The sequence below is a fragment of the Gobio gobio genome, assembly GCF_949357685.1.
Source record: "Gobio gobio genome assembly, chromosome: 19".
NCBI lineage: Eukaryota > Metazoa > Chordata > Actinopteri > Cypriniformes > Gobionidae > Gobio > Gobio gobio.
This window is the reverse complement of record NC_137112.1, coordinates 18693299-18717157: the sequence shown is the minus strand read 5'-3', so window position 1 is coordinate 18717157 and position 23859 is coordinate 18693299. Positions and strand designations below refer to the sequence as shown.

The window sequence follows — 23859 nt, the reverse complement described above, 5'->3', positions numbered from 1 at the left end:
ACTCTTTTCAAGATTCTTTGATTAATAAAAAGTTAAAAAGTATATATAATAATTTTTCACAATATTAGGCTACTGTCTTGTCTGTATTTTTGATTAAATAAATGCAGGCTTGATGAGCATAAGGATTGTTATATATATATATATATATATATTTATATATTGCCCCTTTTTTACATTTGAGCCCCTGCCCCTGACAAACTCTCTGCACGGCCCTGACATGCAGTAAAGTCAGGAAGTGAGGGATCGTCTGCTGGGATCCGTACAGTACTCTCTCCACCCAGACGCAGGCCGTGATGATACTGTACCTCCATTCTCTTAACTGGGCTGAATACTAGTTATACTAGTTACATGTGTATTTGATAGTACGTTTATGATAAATCATGAGCTGAATTTAGTTAATTAATTAGTTAGTTAATTTAGTTAACAGTGAATTAATCATGATGTGCCCCCTCAAGTAAAGTCATGACACAATGATGCATTAACAAGCCATGAGTTGATGTTAGTGTATGGTTAGTTAATAATGAATTAATCATGATGTGCCCCCTCAAGTAAAGTCATGACATAGTCATACATTAACAAGCCATTAGTTGATGTTAGTGTATGGTAGGGATGCAACAATACAGTTAGTCCACGGTTCAATACATACCTCAGTTTTTAACCACGGTTTTCGGTTCGGTTCGGTTCTGATGGCTTGTCACATACATTCTTTGTTATTCTATTCTTAGGCGACAGGAACAGCAAGAGGTTAAAGAGAAAAAAAATACTTTTTTTTATTGCAATACTCTTTCTATATTTTACTTAAAAGAATTGAAAAACCTTTCTTAAACTTAAAAAAAACCTTGTACACATTCCTAGTGTATTGGATAAAATAAAATAAATATATATAAAGATTTACACTGGCAGCTCAGAGCTGTACAGCAGCATTTAATTATGAAATTTAATGAATGAATGTAAAAATAAAACACTACATAGACTTCACTATAAAATATACACTGATTCTTATTAAAGCTACTGTATTAGTTTTTCAGTCAAGAGCAGTGAGTGATTTTCTCTTCGTCTTTTGTTGTTGTATTAACATTAAAGGGATATTTCACTCAAAAATTAAAATTCTGTCATCGAGAAATAAATACAGGTTTGGAACAATATAAGAGTTGAGTAAATAATGACATCGTTTTATAGGTGAACTGTCCCTTTAAGGACAGCGTGTTCACTAGTCTGCCCTGTTGTCAATTTAAGACTTGTGTGCATCTAATATACAGACACGATTGCGATTTTACTTTCACTTTAGAAATAACCGACTGTGTTTATGTTAACCTTGTGTGTATTTGACAGTATTAGCGCAGTAATACGACTACTTAGTCCAGTAATCACGTGTTTGAAAGGCTTTTAGTGCTCGCGCTCTGAAAACCGCATGTTAAAACCGCACACGCGAATGAAACCGGCAAGGCTTTAAAACGCTTGCAAATAATGAACTTTTGTGATTGTGAATAACTATAGTGTTCCGTGAATATAACTAACGTGTGATGTGAATGTATGTTGCGTTGTTCAGTATTGGGATGGAGCAGGCAAATTATAGAATTTGTAGGAAAAATAATTAATTAAATGCGAAACCGAAAAAAAAACGCAATTCACAAGCACGTATTGAACCGTGAATGCCGTACCGAACGGTTCAATATTATATTGAGAATTGTGGCATCCCTAGTGTATGGTAAGTTAACCATGAGATAGTAATGCCGTGCCCCCTGAAGTAAAGTCATGACACAATGATGGACTAACAATTCATTCATTACAAAATGAATAAACATATACACTAAGAATCCTTATTCCTTTACACCCTTGTTACAAAAAACAAAGATAAAAAGTATTTGTAGGCTAGTTCTTTTACTTATATGTATATAAATAAACATATATGGACTTAAAAGAAAGCCCAAACATACCTGTAAAGACACACATAAGGCATGTTTACATGTAAAACAGGGCGCATCCACCGGCTAATGCTAATCGAAGCATATAAGTTACATTTAAACAATTAAAAGATACAGTTAATTAAAGTACACACCTCCAGAAATATCCCAATACAACAATCATACAAACATGTCTTAAATTATTATTTCGGTTAACCAAAGCAGTCGACATATATTATTTGATGAAAATGCCAGCAATACCGAAGGAACACAACTAACGTGCTAGGAGCACCGAGAGCGCCACTAATGAGTATCCCACCAGAAACAAACCCTACATACTGTAGTTCCGGGAAGAAAACTGGCTGTGACTAAACGTAGCCTAATTGAACTATAAAAATCTGAAAACGGTTTATATCAAATTAAAATGATTAGTGATAGTTATTAGTCTATTTTCCACCTTTGATTAGACAAATGTGTGTAATTAATGGCTCACAAAAATGGCTAAAAATCACAAAGCTGCAGATGGCAGATTATAATAGGCTATTACAGTTTAAATTATGACAGTATTAAATCACATGTTTAATTCAAAGTCAGAGTACTTCTTATTTATTCTTAAGGAGCCTGTTTGATTTAGTTTAACCATACATGTTAATTAATGCATTAGTTATCAAACATGTACTAACATGTATTAATGCTGCTGTTATTCATGCATGAATCCTTATGACTCCTGTCTTAGTTCATGATAGCTCCTCATTTGTTCATGATTAGTTCATATCTTCACTAATCATGAGTTAATGTTTAATTAACTATTAATTCATGTATTAATACATGATTATTACTGTTATTGTAAAGTGTTACCGGCCTTGTTTTGTTAGGAGTGAATTTATGTGAAATACATTATATGAAGTGCAATAGTTTTAACTTAGTTTTGAATTAATTTGAAGTAATTTGGTGTTCTGTGTGGTACAAAAAATCTCTGCAACTTTCTCCTGAAAGTTGTCTAAAGTCAACCAATCAGAAAAGCACTTACAAGATGATGGTTGAGCATGCTGAGACTACTTATTTTCTTTTCTTATGTGTTTGTATATTAGGCTATATTAATCATGCTAATGTTTGATCTTTGCTCTCCTTTATTCAGTTCTTGATCGGGTTGGCAGTGACCATCATGACTGACATTGTTCATTTTGGTCTGTACTATGTGACGGCAAACACACCAGACTTGTTCCGTTTTAGTGCAGGCATGGCCATCCTGAGCCTGGTGCTCAAACCAGTTTCCTGTTTCTTTGTCTACCAGATGTACCGTGAGCGGGGTGGCGAATACAACATCAACTTTGGTAAGTTGGTGACAGAAGAAATGAGAGAGTATAATGGGTGACTGATTAATTTTGGTGCTTTGTGATACATGTGAAAGTCTTTCCATGAGGCGAAAATACCAGCATTGTTTGCTCTGATTTGTTTAAAGCTTTTTTGAGCCTAAATTTTTAAGCATTATAATTCTGTGGACAAGTAGAATATTTCACTGAAAATGGCTAAATGAGTAAAAAGAGATGCGGGTAATTGAGTTTTAGAGCTAGTCACAAGACACATGCCTGACAAAGTGGCCCATAGAAAGAAAAGAGACAGACAGCTTGACTGATCTCTCTAGTTTGAAGAACAGTGAGTAGGGCCTAAAGGGATTAGGCCAGTTTTGATTGATTCTTCACTGTAAGATCTTTATGATCCTTGATCTTGGTTGTTTTGATAAGTTCTGGATCAACTTCTTTAGAGTTAAGGCCTGTTCACACCGGAACGATTTTCGCCAATGTTTAACGCCTCGTGACTGAACAAAGGGCGCCAATGTGAGTGTGCACACCGACGATCAAAACGGCAGGCGTAAAAGTGTCATTTTTAAAAAAACGCCTTGTGTTTTGTTTTGACGCAGCGCGTTAAACTGTCCGACCAATTAGAACGGCGCTTTCACGTGCCTGGAGCTGCTGAAGTTACAGTAACACACGACTTGGTGGTGCTCAAGCACAAAACGGTCTTGCCGAGCACACATTGATACGACGATGGTAGGTGTGATGGAGCGGTACAGATGTCAAACACAAAGGAATTTCGACTATGCCACCTGGGAATTTCACCCAGGGAAATATGAATGACACAACAAATTTTTATTAGCTCACACAGGTTTGATTCTCTTTAATAAGGTAGGCAGAAACGTGGGTATCATATAAAAGTACAACATTTTATTAGTACAATGTTAAGTGAAAAAGAACAATCGCATTAAAATAGTATCAATGATACAAGCAACCTCTGAAGGATTTTGAGGTGCACAGCTGACAACAGATTCCAAAACGAAATAATAAGAGAGAGAGACACACACTCACGGGGGAGTGATCACGAAGCTAGTTATCCAAAAGCACACGTTTCACACACACCACCGTGCACTCAGATCACACAACACTTCAAAAAGTGTCACACGGCAAACATTGGAGGAGCACCACCACCAGAGGAGACCTTTCACCCGTGGGACCCCAGCTCCTGAAAGGAAAAATCAAAGATAACTAAAACAAACTTAAAAAAAAATCAATTAAACCACAATTTGATGGTGGCACAGAACAGCAAATAATAATAATAATAATAATTAATAATAATAATAATAAAAATACCAACACAAAATCAAATCACAATAAAATACAAAATAATTCAAACAATAGAAATTGTTTCTATTCGAAGGACAGGGGAGACAGGCTCACATGGAGCAAATACGTTTGTGCTTCTGTTCCAGAGACCAGTGAGCGTCAACCCCCAAATAAATATAAACTATAACTCAATAAAACCAGACAGCAACAATCCCCTCGATTAGTTGGAAGATAACGACGTTCACTCTGTATGGGCGCGGAGAAATTACAGGGCTGTAACTATGGCGACAGAAGAGAAAATGATCATCACAGATGAGAGGGAGAATCCTGAACTAAATACAAACAGAAAACAAAACAATTACTAAAACGCATGCGTCACCTGCTAGAATTTCCCGCTCATAGCGACATGCACGACGACACTTACTGGAAAAGGAATGTGCTCTATTATCCCTTCACAGGCACGGGTACACATCATTCATATCAGTGGCGGCTGGTCAATAGAGGGCACTGGGGCACCGCCCCCATCGAAATTCCCGAAATATACATGTATACAAAAATGAAATAAAAATGAAACAATAATAAAATAGTTTACTCATACGCTGTGCCGGCTGTTAGTATGGCCTCAGCATTTAATAAAAACTGGCTTTGATGGGTTAACTATTTTATATGTTCTTCAATATGTTTCATGCGGTTTCATGCGCGAGGGACGCCGGACAAATGGATGTCTATCTGAGTACAAAAATCTACGGGCAGCATGTGACCTGAAGCTGGTCTCTAATTGGTTCTTAAAGATCCTCCTCCGGACGCAGCGTTCTTTCTGGCCAGCAAATTTCTCAATGACTCTCTGATTAAAGTCAGTCATCTCAGTAGTGTCATGATGTTTGCATTGTTCAGTTAGATATTTGAGGTCTCATACCCCCGTTGTTGTCATTTTACGTTTCTCCGAGTGCAGCTGCGTCCTGTCACTGGCCTGCAGCTGGATTTGTAAATCGCGTTGGTCCGGGTTGGATTGGATGACTGACTTTAATCAGGGAGTCATTGAGAAATCTGCTGGCCAGAAAAAAAGGAGAGCAACATTTATGTTCAAGTAGTCAACATGCTAGTCTGTTGTTGCTGTTCTCTTTTGTTTTTTCTTTCCTCATTCAATTATATGTGGGAAATGAATGTGTAAAAAGATAAAAGTGAAGACACTGTTTTGTATCTTGATACAGCTTTCAGTCCATAATGGCGGCCGCGCCTCCGCAGCGCCATCTACAGACTGTTACCCATAACATAACAGAGTTTCGCCTCTTGGGCTTCTATACTCTTTGTGGACATTGAAGAGCAAGTCATGCCGCCTTCTATAGCTGGAGTTTACTTAAATCGTTTTTGGTGGCATTTGCCCAAATTATCTGGCAATAGTCTAGCTGTGAAAAGAAAAGAGTACCTAATACTGTTTTCATTATATCAGATGTAAAATGTTTTCTGCGTCGCCTTACTACAGCTAACTAGCCTAGAAATCTAGACGCACCCTAGCAGTAGCAAATGTAATTTGTAGCCAGGGTCGTCTAGCAACTCTCCATAGACTTGCGAGCTTGAAAAACCAAACTCTAGTCAGGCCAATCACATTGTGTATAGAGTCGGTGGGCGGGCTTAACATAATGACGGCAGAGTTGTGACGGTTCCACGTGAAATCCCTGCTACTTCCCTGCTAACAAAGAACGTTACGGCAATGAAGTCATTCTTAAAAAAGGAAGATGTGTTCTGAGTTTTGCCGACCGGATACGACAAAAGTTTAATCTATCAATTAGCTCCGCTGGTGGGAAAACGCATGGGACTCAGCCACAACCCGTTTGTGATTGTTGTCACCACTGATAGCGCTCTGGTCGTTTGTAGTGCTATCCTATTGCGTGCAGAGGGAATTTGAAAGACAACTGTTTATCCCGCCTCTCGGATTGAGCCCTGCCAATGGTGTGTTCCCAGACCCAACATCTTGATGAACACCTTACCCATTTTATTAACCGTATTGTCAATGTGTTTTGACCAAGACAATTTATTACCAAGGGTGATACCCAATAGCTTAGTTTCCTTTTCTTGCTCAATAAGTGTTTTATTTATGTATAGTCTAAGCTTTGGTTTAGACCTTAAAGAATGATTTGAACCAAATACTATACTCTTGTATATACTATACTAGATGTATTAAGTATCAGTATTAAGCTTTGACAATGTAAAGCTTGACATAACAGTCAGAACAATGCTATCTCACGACAAGTTTGTACGTATTTTACAAGGTGGCTAATTCATACTAATTTTTACGACCTCACTCTAAACCCCAGTGACGGGTAGGTTTAGAAGCGGGTAAGGGATATTCATACAAATTGGGCACCTTGTAAAAATATGTATGAATTGCCGTGAGATCAGGTTGGTCAGAAATATCTTCTTTTTTTTTTTATTGGAAGAGTTCAAGAACATTTTAGACAAAACCTTTATACATTTAGACAAAATCTTTTTAAAAAAAACTTTCAGATGTGTTTTGTGTTGAGTATCTTATTTGTTACATCAGGGGATGTATTCACAAAACATTTTATCTTACCACAAAGAGTTTTCCTAAATAGCAGTAAAATTCTTAGGAAAGAGTTTTCTCTTAAAACCTTTTCACAAAAGCTGCTGAGACCACTTTTTACTAAGGAAAAGAGAGAACTTTCCCCAGGAACTAGGGACTTTGGGGTGGTACTCGGTGTGTTTCGACTTCAGGAACCGGGGTATAAATAAAGTTCCGGGTAAAGCTTTCCCCCACAAAATGGCCCTGCTCGCGATGTAGTACTTTTTCAAAGTTCAGGAACTTTCAGGGGTGGGACTTGGGTGCTGAACATGCTGATTGGTTGAGCTCACGCAGCATTTTATTTCAACCTAAAAGTCTGTTGCGGTGCGCGCAGTAAGAGTTGTTTGCTATTCAAATCAACAATGGAGTTTACAAAATATGACAGATGGACCGACGACGAGGTTCAAGCTTTATTAAGTGTATTTGCGGAGGACAAAATCCAGTGGGCTCTGTTAAGTCACGCACAGTCCTATGTCACCGGACTAATCTTCACGGTACTTTAGACCGCTATGGAAACGCAGACAGCAGCAGGTCTGAGGGAAAAAGAGTTCCTGGGAAAAAAGTTCCTGGGACAAATTGTTCCGGTTAATTTAGGTGGAAACGGGGCTTTAAGCTAAGAGTAAGGGCGGGGTTGACTTCGTTACTATGGATGATATCATCACACTTTCTATGCACACAGTGATTGGCTGATGGGGGAGGGGTCTCTGTCAGTGATTTAATCATATAAATATTGTAGAACAAGGTATCATGTTGCCATATTCAAATAAAGATTTTAAATTGAAGGCCTAGGCTAAGTGTCACTATTTAAGAAAGTATATGGTCCGCTAATTGTCAGCCTCTTACATGCCTGCATCTCGAGAGTTTGCAGAATTTAAGCGACAAAGTTCAGGAGGAGCACTCTCAAATAGTAATCAGCTTAAGAGGAGGCATACACTGCCGACTCAACTAGTTACCTGACAGTTTCTGCATCCCTCCGCCACCCCAACAGCCCACTCTCGGCTGGTACCTGTTCCCAGCCGGGTATATGGGGGAGTACTCTGGGTTTGGGCTGATTTGCATTTAAATTCAATATTAATTCCATTTAAATTCCATATTTTCAAAGATTTAATTTGCCCGTTTTTGCCTTTCTATTATGATAGGCAAGTGAGTAGACAGGAAGCGAAGTGGAAGAGAGAAAGGAGGGGACGGTATCGGGAAAACTTGAGTCACCCGATCTTCCCTCAAGGCTATCAGCGCAGACGATAGGACATTATTTTCAACTTGACCATAATGTTTTATTCTCCATCATTCAATGCATATTGCCTGCACATACATGAACATTTATGTTATGTCATTGCAGATTAAAATCTATAAATCAAAATATTTATTGCATTTATGAAGAAAAGGCTTAGCACCCAAGGCTATTGCCTCAATGGTGTACAGTGTCTTTGGGTGGATTGCTGAGGTGGATTACCAGCAACAGCCATCTAAGGACTGTTTGTGATTTGGTCTTAGTGACTTAGGAGTCCTCTTGACTACCCCTAACTTTTCATATTTAGGATCTGGAAGTGCTTTGTGAAATACTCTTAGAGCAAATTAGGTGCTACTTTTAGCTTTAAGATGTTTTGTGACTGCTGAGCCAAATGAAGATAAAGATGTGTTCTGGCATCTGGGGTGTTTATTGAACCAATCAGATAAGGGTAAATCGAGAGTCAGCGAGCAGCTCATTTGATTGGCTACAGAAGAAGGTGGACCCGCCTTCCTCCTCACGCTTGCAAAACTCAGCGAGTGAGAGAATCGTGCCAAAACTTTAAGTGCAGCTAAAAGAAAGACGGAACTGTACAAATCGGTTTCTTTGCCCTACATACACAACAAGTCATTTAGACATTTGCAACAGTTTATTTTTTTTACACAAAGGTTGGTTTTACACGGTCAATCTGTTTTGCAGTTCCTGACTCTGATGTTTTCGCTTGCAAATCGATGTTCACAGTCGTGCAATGATTTTGGCGTAGCTTGGCTAAAGAAACATGTCAAAAGTCTTGGCACGGAAATATGGAAGTCAGAAGAATACAGATAATATTTATTTTGCATTAACATGAAGCTGCAGTACATGAATTACACTTACGAATAACAGTAAAATACTGCAAATATTTTTTTCTTACACTTGAAAGGCAATTTACACCTTTACAAAATCTTGCATATGCAAATTTAATTTACGCTTGCAAATATGAAGCAATTACATTCACATTCAGATAGCACCCCGTCACAGGCCATTCTTGAGATTCGCCTTCCAGGGTCAGGCTTATCAATACACAGTCCTGCCAATCGGGTTATCCCTGGCGCCTCGCACTTTTACGAAGTGCATAGCCCCGCTGAGGCTGAAAGGCATGCGGATACTCAACTAACTCGACGATTGGCTTGTCATAGCCCAATCAGAGGCACAGTTGAAGATACACAAGTCCTGGCTCCTCAACCATCTAGAATGTTTGGGTCTCAGGATCAATATCGCCATGAGTTCAATGTCTCCCACCCAGAATATATCTTTTCTGGGTACAGTCATAGACTCAATACAGATGAGGGCGCGGCTTACGTCACAGCGCACTCTCTATTCAGAACATGGCGGCGTCATTCAAAGCTGGCACGTACGTTCCTCTCATGCTAGGTCTTATGGCCTCGGCATCAACAGTACTCAAACTGGGTCTATTACACATGCGCCCCCTTCAACGCTGGCTGAATTCCTGCGTTCCGGCTCGTGCATGGCGATCAGGCCAGTTTCGCATCAAAGTGAACCACAGCTGTGTGAAAGCTCTGGCTCCTTTGAAGGCGACCACCTGGTATCAGACAGGTGTTATTATGGGTACAGTTACGAAACGGAAAGTGGTCTCGACAGATGCGTCCAACCTAGGTTGGGGCGCCCTGCACGAGGGCAAGCCAGTCTCTGGCCAATGGGCAAATTCAGAGAAAAGGCTTCACATAAACTGTCTAAAGATGAAAGCGGTCATCCTATCGCTGAGAGCTTTCCTTCTGTACATAAAGGGTCACCACGTCCTGGTCCAAACGGACAACATGTCAGTGTCCTATATAAATCGCCAGGGCGGTCTGAAATCAGTTTCTCTACATTCCATGGCGAAACACCTCCTTTTATGGGCAGAGCACTACCTGAGCTCCTTGAGAGTGGCTCATGTGCCAGGTATCCTGAATCAGGGTCCGGATATGTTATCCAGAGGTGGCATTCCCCCGGGGGAGTGGTCCCTTCACCCGCAGACAATTCAGTTGATTTGGAGCACCTTCGGCAAAGCGAAAGTAGATCTTTTCGCCTCAGAAGACAATGCTCACTGCCCAATATTTTTCTACAAACACAGGGATGCTCTGGCCCACGTCTGGCCCAGACACCCTCTGTATGCTTTTCCTTGGATGTTGCCATAGGCCATCAAAAAGATCAGGGAAACCGAATCCACAGTGCTATTAATAGCCCCGTTGTGGAAAAACCAAATATGGGTCTCCGAACTGACTCACATGTCAGACACAGCCCCATGGCCGATTCCGCCGAGGATAGACCTCCTCACGCAGGCGAGAGGGAAAATCTGGCATCCCCGTCCCGAACTGTGGGCCCTCCACGTATGGCCCATCAACGGATGCCCGGGAACCTCTCTGAAAGAGTTCTGAATACTATTTCTGAAGCCAGAGCCTCCGTAACCAGGCGGCTCTATGCACTGAAATGGTCGGTATTCTCTAACTGGTGTACAGTACGAAACCTTGATGCACACTCGTGCGAAGTGGCAGAAGTGCTCGCCTTCCTTCAAGAGCTAATGGACATGGGTCCTTCCCCCTCCACGCTCAAAGTATACGTTGCCGCCCTAGCAGCTTATCACGCTCAAGTCGCGGGACAATCACTGGGGAAAAGCGAGCTTATTGTACACTTTCTTAAAGGGGCCAGGAGGCTGAACCCGCCTTGCCCCCCCTCAGTCCCTATATGGGACCTTGCCACAGTGTTAGAAGCTATGAAGGGCTCCCCCTTTGAACCGCTTCCGTCTGTGAGCATTAAGCACCTCTCACTCAAAACCGCTTTTCTGCTGGCACTGGCCTCAGTCAAGCGAGTAGGTGATTTACACGCACTCTCCGCGAGTGCTTCCTGTCTTGAGTTTGGGCTTAACGACTCCAGGGTTGTCCTCAAGCCAAGACATGGTTATGTTCCTAAAGTGCTTTCCACTCCCTTTAGGGCACAGGTCATTTCTCTATTGGCCCTGCCCGCGACGCAAGATGAAAAGGACGCAAATCTGCTCTGCCCAGTTAGAGCACTGAGAATGTATCTAGAGCGAGTATCTAGAGAGTGTCAAGATGCAAAAGAGTGTCTTCAGTTTTATCTTTTTACACATTCATTTCCCACATATAATTGAATGAGGAAAGGAAAAACAAAAGAGAACAGCAACAACAGACTAGCATGTTGACTATTTGAAAATAATTTTTGCTCTCCTTTCTTTCTGGCCAGCAAATCTCTCAATGACTCTCTGATTAAAGTCTGTCATCTCAGTAGTGTCATGACGTTTGCATTGTTCAGTCAGATATTTGAGGTCTCTTACCCCCGTTGTTGTCCACAAAACTTCAGTACCAACACTTTGAAATAAAAGACAGGGAAAGCAATAAAGGGCATTGCTAACAACACATCCAGCCAGCCACCTACGTTTCTCATAACAAGCCTGTGAAGCTCCGAGTGCAGCTGCATCCTCTGTCACTGGCTGCTGCTGCTGGACTTGTTAATCGCTTTGGTCCGGTTCGGGATCTTCCAACAAACGTCTTGTGAAAGAATTTGGTTTAACTACTGCCATCTCTACGAAAGTGATCATCCTAATAAGGTTTTAGCGGAGTCGGAGTGACTGTGTCGCCCGCGCACTTTCGCTTGAGTTGCCAAGAACAGAAAGTTGAATGACAGGTGATGAGAACCAATCAGATTGGATAAAATAACACGCATCCAATTCTGATTCGCCAGGGACGCAGCGACCTGCGTCCGGAGGAGGATCTTTAAGAACCATTTAGAGACCAGCTTCAGGTCTCATGCTGCCCATATTTTTTTGGACTCATATAGAGATCCATTTGTCCGGCGTCCCTCATGCATGAAACCGCATGAAACATATTGAAGAACATACAAAATAGTTAACCCATCAAAACCAGTTTTTATTAAATGCTGAGGCTCTTACTAACAGCCGGCACATCGTATGAGTAAACTATTTTATTATTGTTTCATTTTTATTTCATTTTTGTATACATGTATATTTCTGGAATTTTGATGGGGGCGGCGCCCCAGCGCCCTCTATTGACCAGCAGCCACTGCATTAAAGCCCATTCTACCAGAGGCATGGCCTCGTCGTGGGCAGGGACGTGCACAGGAATTTTGAGGGGCAGTTGCTCTGACCTAAAAAAAGGGCACTCCCCTACCAACACCTCACCCCACCCCCCACCCACCCGAAAAAAAAAAAAAACCTCACGGGCTATATGAAGGACTTAGAATAACAGGGCCTTTATTAAAATATGTATACACAAAGAAGTAAAACACTGAAATACAGCACTCAATCACCTTAACTAGGGGAGTGCGGGGCACAACCTAACACAGGGTTAGTTGTAACACATGTTTTAAGTCTTTCCACACATGCCAGATGAAACTTGTTGAAACTTGCCATATCAACATTATTTAGAGAAAAAATAGCGCCAAAATTTAAAAATCTCTGGAAGATATACTGAACATCTGTTATTTAACAGTTGAGATCGTTCTTTAATGCTGATCTAACCTGCAGAAGACACGAGTCGTGGTTAAATCCCAGTTGTGCAGATGGGGTGTGTGTTAACACTGCGTTACAATGAGCCCCTATTAGAAATATGCCATTATATTCTATACTTTTATGAATTCTTTTGAGAAACCATGAGAAAAGGGTGAATAATGACTGAGAGTTAATGTTCAGAAATTATTAATTATTATTATTAATTATTATTATTATGTTTTGAACTATGCTGTATAGCTGTATTTAGCGATGTGTTTGTAGTCAAACTCAAAAATGCTTATATTTTAATGATTAAAAAATGCCATTATTTTATTTTAAAAAGTTAATAATTGTATTTTGTTGACAATTTTTTTTTAGTTTGTCTTGTACATTTTTTTGATTACATCAGGTAACATTTTAAGCTGTTATTTGGTCATGTTACATTGTGCCCCACCACATGCTACAATGTACCCCAACTATGGGGCATGTTGTCACATTTCACTTCCATTCTCGGGGTAAATCAAGAAAAAAGTATACACTGTATAATGAAACAAAACCACATAATTGTACTAGACATGTGTGCAATTAATGTGGGAAACAATAAATACTTGTGGATTTACACAAAATGAGAAAGTCAAAAAGCGTTAGGTTGTGCCCCACTCTCTCCTACTACTAATAATAACATAGAAAAACATGACTTGAGTCATGAAAATCCCTACATGTGACTGCTCCTCCTCATCTTAAATGGAATGTAATTATGAAACATTGCCATTAGTAGGCTAAAATATGAGTCTGATTAATTAATCAATTCACCTACACAGTGTCATGTCATCTTTATCACAGTGCAAAGTCTCTGTATCACCTGCTGGTTGGCTTTTTCGCAGCCAACCCTGCAGTTATGTGCTGCCCTTTACTGCCTCCCTGAATCGTAACTCCCTCTCCTGAATCCGCCTCTTTTCAGTGGGCATCTTGGCTTCAAACAATACCCAAAATAGTGATAGGATTTAGGCATTTAACCATTTTGAATAAAATAATTAATGTGATGCATTACTTCCATCATTCATTCTTCTTGCTAAAACTAACTATCAGCAGACATGTAACTTAGTTTGCCTAATGCCTACCAAAAAAAATAGTAGCCTAGGCTGGTTGTCTGCAAGCTATCTGTCTGATTATTTAGGCTAAACGTGGCAAACTCATCCTGGATTTATGAAGATTGTAATTCATTTCATAAAACTTGATGATGATGATAGTCCATTTGTTATACCTTTCGTAATATAAGATAAGTCGTCTCACCCATGACCCGACAACCGCGACAATCTCCTTCTAGTGCCGCTCATGCAGGGTCAGCTCAGGTGCTGGTCGCGTGCAGGCTGCAGGCACGTAAACAGAGTTTGCCCTTCCCCCCTACTGACTTTCACTTTCGGACGGGGGCTCGAATATGGAAGTGAATGAGGCTTTGCGATTTTTAATTTTGTAATTTTTTTTATCTAGGCCTACGTGAAATTCTGCATCCATTGTACGATTTTTTTGTTTATTTTTTTCCATCTCAGAAGGGCAACGTGAGTCGAAAGGGGCATATGGGCAGTTGCCCGGGCAACCTGAGCAACCCCCCTGTGCACGTCCCTGGTCGTGGGCATGGTCATGTGGCATACCGCTGGAAGATATCTGTGCGGCGGCAGGCTGGGCCTCTCCGTCCACTTTTATCAGATTTTATAAACTGGAAGTCCCCGCTCTACAAGCTGGGATTCTCTCCATTTAAATAGGTATTTCCTGTCATTATTAACTAAGACCCGATTTTCTTCCGGTCTTCCTGTTATTCACATATAAACAGTGTTCACAAGCATGTGTTATACTACATAACTATAAGGCCCGACTATGTCCGGTCATATTTTCTATATCATATGGCCCGATTCTATCCGGCCTATATATATATATATATATATATATATATATACTGTATATATATATATATTATACTTATGCCCTCATAGGAGCCCCCTTTGTTGGCCTCCCCGGGGCTCACTGTTACCCATCTTATGTGCCTCAGGTTCTCCTCAGGCCACAGTTTGGGTCGGTTAAGCACGCACTGCGTTTTATATTGGGTTCCCATACGCAATACGAGAGACCTCTCGAAAGGGAACGTACTCGGTTACTCACGTAACCTTGGTTCCCTGAGAGAGGGAACAAGTATCTTCTCAGGTTATCACTTCAGTCGTTTTTTAAACCTTTTATAGCCTCAATATGCTAATTCTAGCGACCTTGTTCGGCGGGATTTTTTAGCGACCCCTTTTGGTTCGCTCTCTCAGCTGCCTCGCCATAGGCTCCTGCAGTTGCCGCAGCACAGCCAATCAGCGCGCAGCTCGCGCTGTTCTATCTGCTGTGCAGCCGCACTGCGTTTTACATGGACACTTTATACAATAAAGTTTTTTCTTCATATTCTCGAGAAAAGGAGTTTTCCCATACGCAATACTCGTTCCCTCTCTCAGGGAACCGAGGTTACGTGAGTAACCGAGTACGTTTCTAGATATTCCTGGGTACCCGCCCAGCCTCCCTCTCCCACCTCCTCTTCCTAAGCCAGCCAATTCATCAGCCCTTCTTCCGCTGGTTCCTGTTAAGGTAGGGACACACTAAACCGACGCCAAAGAATTAGCGCTGATGAAAGCCGTCTGTGTTGTCGCATCGCCTTCGTCAGGGAAAAAAACTGCACCTGAACACACCAAAAGGACTACATGCGACTGTCAGCTAGCATGCACGTTCTATTTAAGCAGATATATTCGTCTATATTCGTCATTCAAAAAGGGAATGCGAAACTTAGACTGCAGGTATAGTCAAGTCAAGTCAAGTCACCTTTATTTATATAGCGCTTTTTACATTGTCGATTTTTTCAAAGCAGCTTCACAGTGTTAAACAGGAAAATAATGCAACCGAATTTGATTCGGCTGCACAGATGCTGTGGAGAAAACGGTGATGTCATCCAGCTCATTTCAATTATCATATAGTGCCAATGCGGGCGGAACAGTAATATAGTTGAATATTTAGTGTCCCCAACTGAGCAAGCCAAAAGCCAAAGGCAATGGCAACAGAGGTGACGGTGGCAAGGAACCAAAACTCCTTTGGTTCCTTGAAAAAAACCTTGGGAGAAACCAGGCTCAGTCGGGGTGCCAGTTCTCCTCTGGCCAACGAACAAACAGTGTATGATTATAATTCTGGCAACATTACAAATCAGAGGTCATATTAGATTGGAATATTCGAAAGATCAGAGTCATCACGCCGGAGACAGGTTTATTGAGGATGTTGTGTTGATGAGGCAATTTACAGGGGGGAGTCACAGGAGTCACAGGCGACACTGTCTCTGCAGACATTTCAGGGATGCGTTGGTCATGTCTAGGCACAGGTCCGCCATCTGATCTGGATACAGCCCGGATCCGGCTGACTGCAGTAAACCTCAGGATAAACAGAGAGACTAATATTAGCGTAGATGCCATTCTATTTATGATGTAACAAGTACATCAGGTGTAATGGGAAGTGTTCCCGGTTCCGGCTGACCTAGTTAATGTAGCCTAAAAACAATCATTTAAAGGATTTGAATAATATAAATGGATAATGTTCTATGTGTATGCCATAGTAAAGATATGTGTTTTTAGTCTAGATTTAAACTGACAGAGAGTGTCTGCTTCCCGAACAATGCTAGGAAGACTGTTTCAGAGTTTAGGTGCTAACCATAAATCTGGTTAGGTATACAAACCATAAACAAAGCAGTGCTTGCTTAACGTTTTGAATATCAATCATGCTGAACATGTTCTTTATTCTACTCCGCTATTATTATTCAACTGGTGTTCGTTAATTATCTCATTAGTTCCCTTGTTTGGTCTGATATGCTCCCTGTTTTGTTCAGCTTTGTCCTGTCTCGTCAGTGTTTTACGTTGGTTGTTATTATTCTGTTTCCTGAGTTTTCCTTGCCTGTTGGATTTATTGGATTAAAGACTGTTTTTGCAGTTCACGATAAAGTCACAATAATGTTTTAGTGAATGCTTAAAGGGATAGTTCACCCAAAAATGAAAATTCTGTCATCATTTATTCACCCTCAAGATGTTCCAAACCTGTATGAGTTTCTTTGTTCTGCTGAACACAAAAGAATATATTTAGATTTGTAACAAAGCAGATAGAGCAACCATTGACTACCATAGTATTTTTTCCCCTACTTTTCCCCTACTTTGTTCAGCAGAAAAAAGAAACTCATACAGGTTTGGAACATCTTGAGGGTGAATAAATGATGACCGAATTTTCATTTTTGGGTGAACTATCCCTGTAATATGCTTTATTATCAAAGCTCTATATTTTGTATTTTATTTTTTGCAAATCATATAATGCAATATAATGATGACAAATCAATGTTAAAAGCCTGATGTATCATATTTAATACTCAAATTAAATCTTGAAATATTACTAACAATACACAAAATATTATTACGTTAAAGATTTCACAACAAAAAGACACATATATCAAATATGATAGGCTTTATGGCGTTAAGGATATTTTTTGTCCACACAGAAAATGAAATGCAGAGCAAAGCAACAAAATTAGTCATCCACACCTTTACATATTTAGTTATGTAGAGCGGGATTTTGGACCAGTGAGATTTCAGTGTGGGCAAAATGTATACTTTAAAAAATGCTGGGTTGTTTCAACCCATATTTGTGTCAAATATGTTCAAACCTAACCATTGGTTTAACAATTGTGTTTGTCCATATTTGACCCAAACATGGGTGAATAATGGCTTGTCACTAAAACCCATTGAGGCTGGTTCAAAATTCACAATGAAATGCACAGTCCTTCTTAGTCCACCCAAATCTAGGTAATTCACAAATCATCATGCCCATAACATCTTAGCCATGAGAACATTAAAATATGAATAATCATAACAGAGATAATTTACATATTTAAGATTTAGGAGTGCAGTGACAAAAAACATCCGGCTTAATTCTGAAGGTCAGAGAGAAGGCAGAAACTAGCTGTTTTTGGTGTGAGATACCTTGACTAACATTGTAGTCGTAGTCAGAGCATTTCACTGAAACAATAAAATGTTTCAAAACATTGGAATATAGCCCCTTTAAAGACCTCAGGATATCAAAGTTGGACATTTGCCCATGTTTATTAATTGAAAAAAATATATATAAACGTTTAGCATAAATATTTATTTACATCTTCAGGCAAAATTTTTGTCCAGTAAAATCCTCTTTGGAACAGGAACGTTCCCTCTTCCTAAATTATTAATTCAACTCAAATCAATATTTAATCTACATTTAATTATTTCTAAGTAGCCATACTGTATAATAAACAGAAAATCTACAGTCAACAGATTTTTGAATACAGAATATAGCTATACTATAAATTATTTCCTACATAACTCTTTTACTGTCACATTACTCAAGACACATGGATTATTTAAATTCTATTCAGGCTTGTTTTTTGTGTTCATTATTCATCTTTCATCATTATTTTTGTTCCTGTTCTTCATGCTCTGTTTGTGACTTCCAGTCTTTATTCACTGTCCTGCTTGCTGTCTTGCTGTATTCTGTATCTGTCTCTGTGTCTCAGACCTGGAAACATCCGTGGACAGTCGCTGCACCACAGACAGTGCTGATAGCACATTTCTCGGCCGTCGCTACTGAACCTTCCCTCCTTTTCCTCCTGAGGTCCCGTTCAGCTTCCTCTAAAGCAGGAAGTTTTCATCTCTGAGCTGCTGTGGTGAATTGTTTATGTGGACTTATTTCCTTGCTCTTCTTCATATTATGTCTTAGTGTTTATGTTTTGCAGCACTTCATATTACTATTTCTTGTTAATAACTCTGCATTTGAATATCTCCTGTAAGTCTTCTATTATTCTTTAGCATTTCCTTTTGCTTCTCTCTCTCTCTCTCTCTCTCTCTCTCTCTCTCTCTCTCTCTCTCTCTCTCTCTCTCTCTCTCTCTCTCTCTCTCTCTCTCTCTCTCTCTCTCTCTCTCTCTCTGTGCGCATGTGCGGGCGTTTGTTGAGTCGAGTGAGTGGTGAGTGCGTGGTCTTTTGTGCCCGCTGTGGCTTTGAAAGATTATCTCTTTTCCCCCTTTTTTTTTGTTTTTTTTTGTTTTGTTGTTTGGTTAAAGTTTTTCTTTGTGAATTTAATAGAGAAACTGAATTATTAACTGAGCGCCTAAACCAGTCTTTGTACTGGGAGGCATGGCGACTCAGGGAGCTAATGTTCTAGATTCACTCACGCGCCGCCACGGAGTAAAGGTGGTGGCTGCGGGGAGTGTGGAGGAGTGTAGTGTGGCGGTTGGTGATGTAGTGGGTCATGACTGTGTGTTAGCAGCGTCTAAAATGAATAACTCGATTGTGCTGTTTTTAAGTACAGTAGAGAAAGCGAATGAAGTAGTTGGAAAGGGAATAAACATGCGTGGTTTATTTACCCAAGTACTACCTCTTTCTACCCCCGCTAAAAAAGTCACCATTTCTAATGTACCCCCTTTTATTAAGGATGAGATGCTGACTAAGGAATTGTCACGCTTTGGCAAACTGATTGCTCCCATAAAAAAGATCGCTATAGGGAGTAAATTGGGGTTGGTGAAACATGTAGTGTCGTTCAGGCGATTTACGTACATGATACTGAACGGAAATAGAACTGATCTTGACTTGAATTTTAAATTTAAGGTGGAGGACTTTGATTACACAGTTTTTGTTACTACAAACACGATGAGGTGTTTTGGTTGTGGAAAGTCGGGACATTTGATTCGTGGGTGCCCGGAAAACATCGCTCATCAAAGTGAGCAGAATGAAGGTGTAAATAACACTGCGCATAACGAAGACGGAGAAGTCGCCAGTACTTCTAATGCGCCGAATTCTAATGATCCAAAAATAGCTGTTTCAGCCGACGAAAATGTTGAAGCTGATATGACGAGACAAAGTGTTGAAATTGATGAAAGAAACGCCAAAAAATCCGAAATTGTAACCTGTGAGAGTGTTGATTGCATTAACAATGATTGTGGAGAGGCTCTGGGAAAAACGCAAACGGGTTTTAGTCAGTTTTCTGATACAGAATCACAAGTGGAGAGTCTAATTCAAAATGATAATATGTTAATGGACATGGATCAGGTTGTGTTTAAAACACCTCTGAAGAGGAAAAAAAATGACAAAAGCGTGGTTTTGAAACAGGCCAGGAAGAATCAATTAGAGAATAAGGTGGATAATGAAAGCAGTGAGAGTGAGTTCTCTGATTCAAATGTCTCGGGTTGCTCACAGTCCAGTTGGTCGTGTCTTGAATATGGAGTGGATGAGATTAAAAAGTTTTTGAAAGTGACCAAAAATATGAGAGGAGTGCAGACTGATGAATATTTTCCAGATCTCAGAAGACTTCTGGAAAATATTAAGTGTTCAATGAGTGAAGGAAGATTTACAGATAAAGAAGTATATCGTTTAAAGAAAATTGTCACAAAAATTCAACTCCAATTGAGTAATGATGATGAAATGGTTTAGTTTTTATGCCCTTATTGCATGTATTGCTCTCTGTAGTGTAGTTTCTTTTTCATTTTTAATGATGAGTGACATTCGCATTGGATCTCTAAATGTGAATGGGGCTAGAGACTGCAGAAAGAGAGCACAGATTTATGAAGTAATAAGTCAGAATAAAATTGATGTCCTGTTTTTACAGGAGACACATAGTGATGGAAAAAATGCTATTGAATGGGCTAAGGAATGGGGAGGTCTTCTTTTTCTGAGCCATAATACTTCACTCAGTGGAGGGGTTGCAGTTTTGTTTAACAAAAATTTTGCTCCCTCATCTTTTTCAGTTGAGGAGATTGTAAAAGGTAGATGTATGAAGATCAAAGCTACATTTGAAGATCATGTTTTTGCTTTTATTTGTGTGTATGCACCAACCTCACAGATAGAAAGAATGTTGTTTTTAGATAAACTGAATACAGTAATAGAAAAGTGTGATGATGAGTTTTTGGTTCTGGGAGGGGATTTTAATTGTGTTGAAAGAAACATAGATAGGAATCATGTAGAGCCACATATGGCTTCACGTCGAAAATTGATACAAATGATAGAAATGAATGAGCTTTGTGATGTATGGAGAAATTTTAATAATGATGTTAAACAATATACATGGACACATGTTCGTGACAATTTGCTGTCAATGGCACGTTTAGATAGATTTTATGTCTTCAAGCATCATCTTAGTTCCTTTATAAATGGCTCAATTCTTCCAGTAGGTTTCTCTGACCATAGTTTGGTTTTGTGTCGAATGATTATCAGTTCTGTTAAGTTAAATAGTTCTTATTGGCATTTTAATGTGACATTGTTGTCAGATTTACATTTTAAAGATGTTTTTAAGTTTTATTGGGAGTCTTTTAGAGAACAAAAAGACCAATTTTCTTCTTTACAAGAATGGTGGGACATTGGGAAAGTAAATATTAGGCAATTATGTCAACAATATACTCTAAATGTCACAAGAATTTTAACTCAGTCTATTAAGAAATTAGAAGTTGAAATTTTAGGAATCCAAGTTTTAATTCAAGAAACAGGAAATCAAGACCATTTAGAATCTCTTTTTATGAAAAAATCAGCTTTGTCTGATTTTTATAAAAGAAAGGCACAAGGGGCATTGGTCAGATCACGTTTCCAGAATGTGGAGCAGATGGATGTTCCATCAAAGTTTTTTTTTGGATTAGAAAAAAAGAATGGACAAAGACGGTATATACAGAATTTACGCTCTGAAGCTGGGGTTCTGTTATCAGACCCAGTTGAAATGAGAAAAAGAGCAGTAACATTCTATAAAAATCTTTATAGCTCTGATCATAGGACAGATCAAGATGTCGATAGTTTCTTCTTTGAAGATCTGCCAAAAATCTCTGAAAGTGCCAATGAAAAACTCAGTAAAGCTATTACTTTGATAGAACTGTATGAAGCTCTCCAGAGTATGCAAAATGGGAAAGTTCCAGGTATAGATGGGATCCCTTTTGAATTCTATAAAGCATACTGGGGTATTATAGGTGAAGACTTGCTTGCAGTTCTTAGTGATAGTTTAGTTTGTGGTTTTTTACCACTGAGTAGTCGGAGAGCAGTTCTTACTCTCATCCCAAAGAAAGGAGATTTGAGTGATATTAAAAACTGGAGACCAGTGTCATTATTGTGCTCCGATTATAAAATTCTGTCCAAGGTATTGGCGATTAGGCTAGGGAAAGTTTTAGATGACATAATTAGTCCTGACCAATCCTACTGTGTGCCTGGAAGATCTATATTTGATAATATTTTTTTAATTAGAGATTTGATGGATTTTTCAAAGATCTGCGGTGTAAATTTTGGCTTGATTTCCATTGATCAAGAAAAGGCTTTTGACCGCGTAGAGCATGATTATTTATGGAAGACTCTAGATGCCTTTGGTTTTAATTCGGTTTTTAAAGGCTATATTAAATTATTATATAATGACATTGAGAGTATGTTGAAAATTAATGGTGGTTTGTGTGTTCCTTTTAAAGTTCAGCGTGGAGTAAGGCAAGGTTGTTCTTTATCAGGTATCCTCTACACATTGGCAATAGAACCACTATTGCATAGATTAAGAAGGGTCTTAAAAGGACTCACATTGATGAACTGTGAAAGTACTTTTGTTTTATCAGCTTATGCTGATGATGTTATTGTAATTGTAAAAGAGGAAAATGATGTGAATATTTTAATGGAAACTTTGGAAGATTTTGAAATGATATCAGCTGCAAAAGTGAATTGGTTAAAAAGTGAAGCTGTTTGGATGGGAGACTGGACAACAGTGACTCCCAAACTCCCTGATGGTCTGTTATGGAAAAAAGATGGTTTAAAGTATTTGGGAGTTTATTTGGGAGATGAGACATTTCAATTTAAGAATTGGGAAGGGATGATTGAGAAAATAAAGGGCCGCTTGGATAAATGGAAGTGGATAAAGAAAATATTGTCCTATAGGGGTCGAGCCCTTATTGTCAATAACCTTGTTGCTTCATCTCTTTGGCATCGGCTGACTTGTGTTGACCCGCCACTACTCTTTCTTGCTAAGATCCAATCGATGTTGATAGACTTCTTCTGGGATAAAATGCACTGGGTGGTCCATAACATCTTGTATTTACCAAAGGAAGAAGGTGGACAAGGACTTGTGCATTTACAAAGCAGGACAGCAACTTTTCGAGTACAGTTTATACAACGGTTCTTGACAGGCCCAGAGTCTGTAAGTTGGAGGCCAGTGGCAAGTGCTATCTTAAAAACTGCTGCAGATCTAAGTCTGGACAAATCCTTATTTTTAGTGGATCCAAAGTTTTTAAATGTGGTGAAACTTCCACCTTTTTATCGGAATCTTTTTAAAGTTTGGAGTCTTTTTAAACTCCAAAGGACAATTAATTCCACATCCTTGTATTGGCTTCTGGAAGAGCCATTAATTTATGGTGCAAGACTGGACATAACTAATGCATCACTTTCATTGACTGAAGCCTTTATAAAGGCTAAAGTGGTGACTCTTCATGAACTAATAAGTCTGGCAGGACCAGATTTTATTGAGGGGGATGCGGTGTCAACACAATTGGGGTTTAGATCCACTCGTACGGTTGAAAAATTATTACAAAAGTTACACACTCTTCTTACAGTCGACGAGATCGATCTACTCAGAAAATATTGTGAAGGAGAAATAATTCCCAATGTTAAAGATCCTTTTCCAAAGTTGATGGTTTCACCTAATTTAGAGGAGGTTGGTGGAATTTTTCTGGAATCAGAAAAATTAATGGACATGGACTTTAAAGAAGTTAATGGCAAGAAATTGTACAAGTCATGTGTGAAATGTTTTAATAAAATGGCACTAAATGGGAAAACTGATACACCTTGGCGAAATGTTTTAGGTTTGAATGAAATTTTTAAGCCAAATTGGAGAACATTTTACAAGCCACCATTAGTTAAAAAAATTGGAGATTTGCAGTGGAGGATTTTACATTGTATTGTTGCTGTAAATGCCTTCATATCTGTGTTGGATCCTA

At 39.4% G+C, this 23859-nt stretch overlaps 1 protein-coding gene across 1 annotated transcript in view; it reads left to right on the top strand.

Moving 5' to 3' along the window:
• agtrap (angiotensin II receptor-associated protein) overlaps nucleotides 1-23859 on the top strand; it is a 43450-nt gene that overhangs the window by 9615 nt on the left and 9976 nt on the right. Inside the window, exon 4 of the mRNA XM_079844055.1 lies at nucleotides 3043-3238. Coding sequence (XP_079700181.1) covers nucleotides 3043-3238 — 196 coding nt within the window. The remainder of the gene's footprint in view (nucleotides 1-3042; nucleotides 3239-23859) is intronic.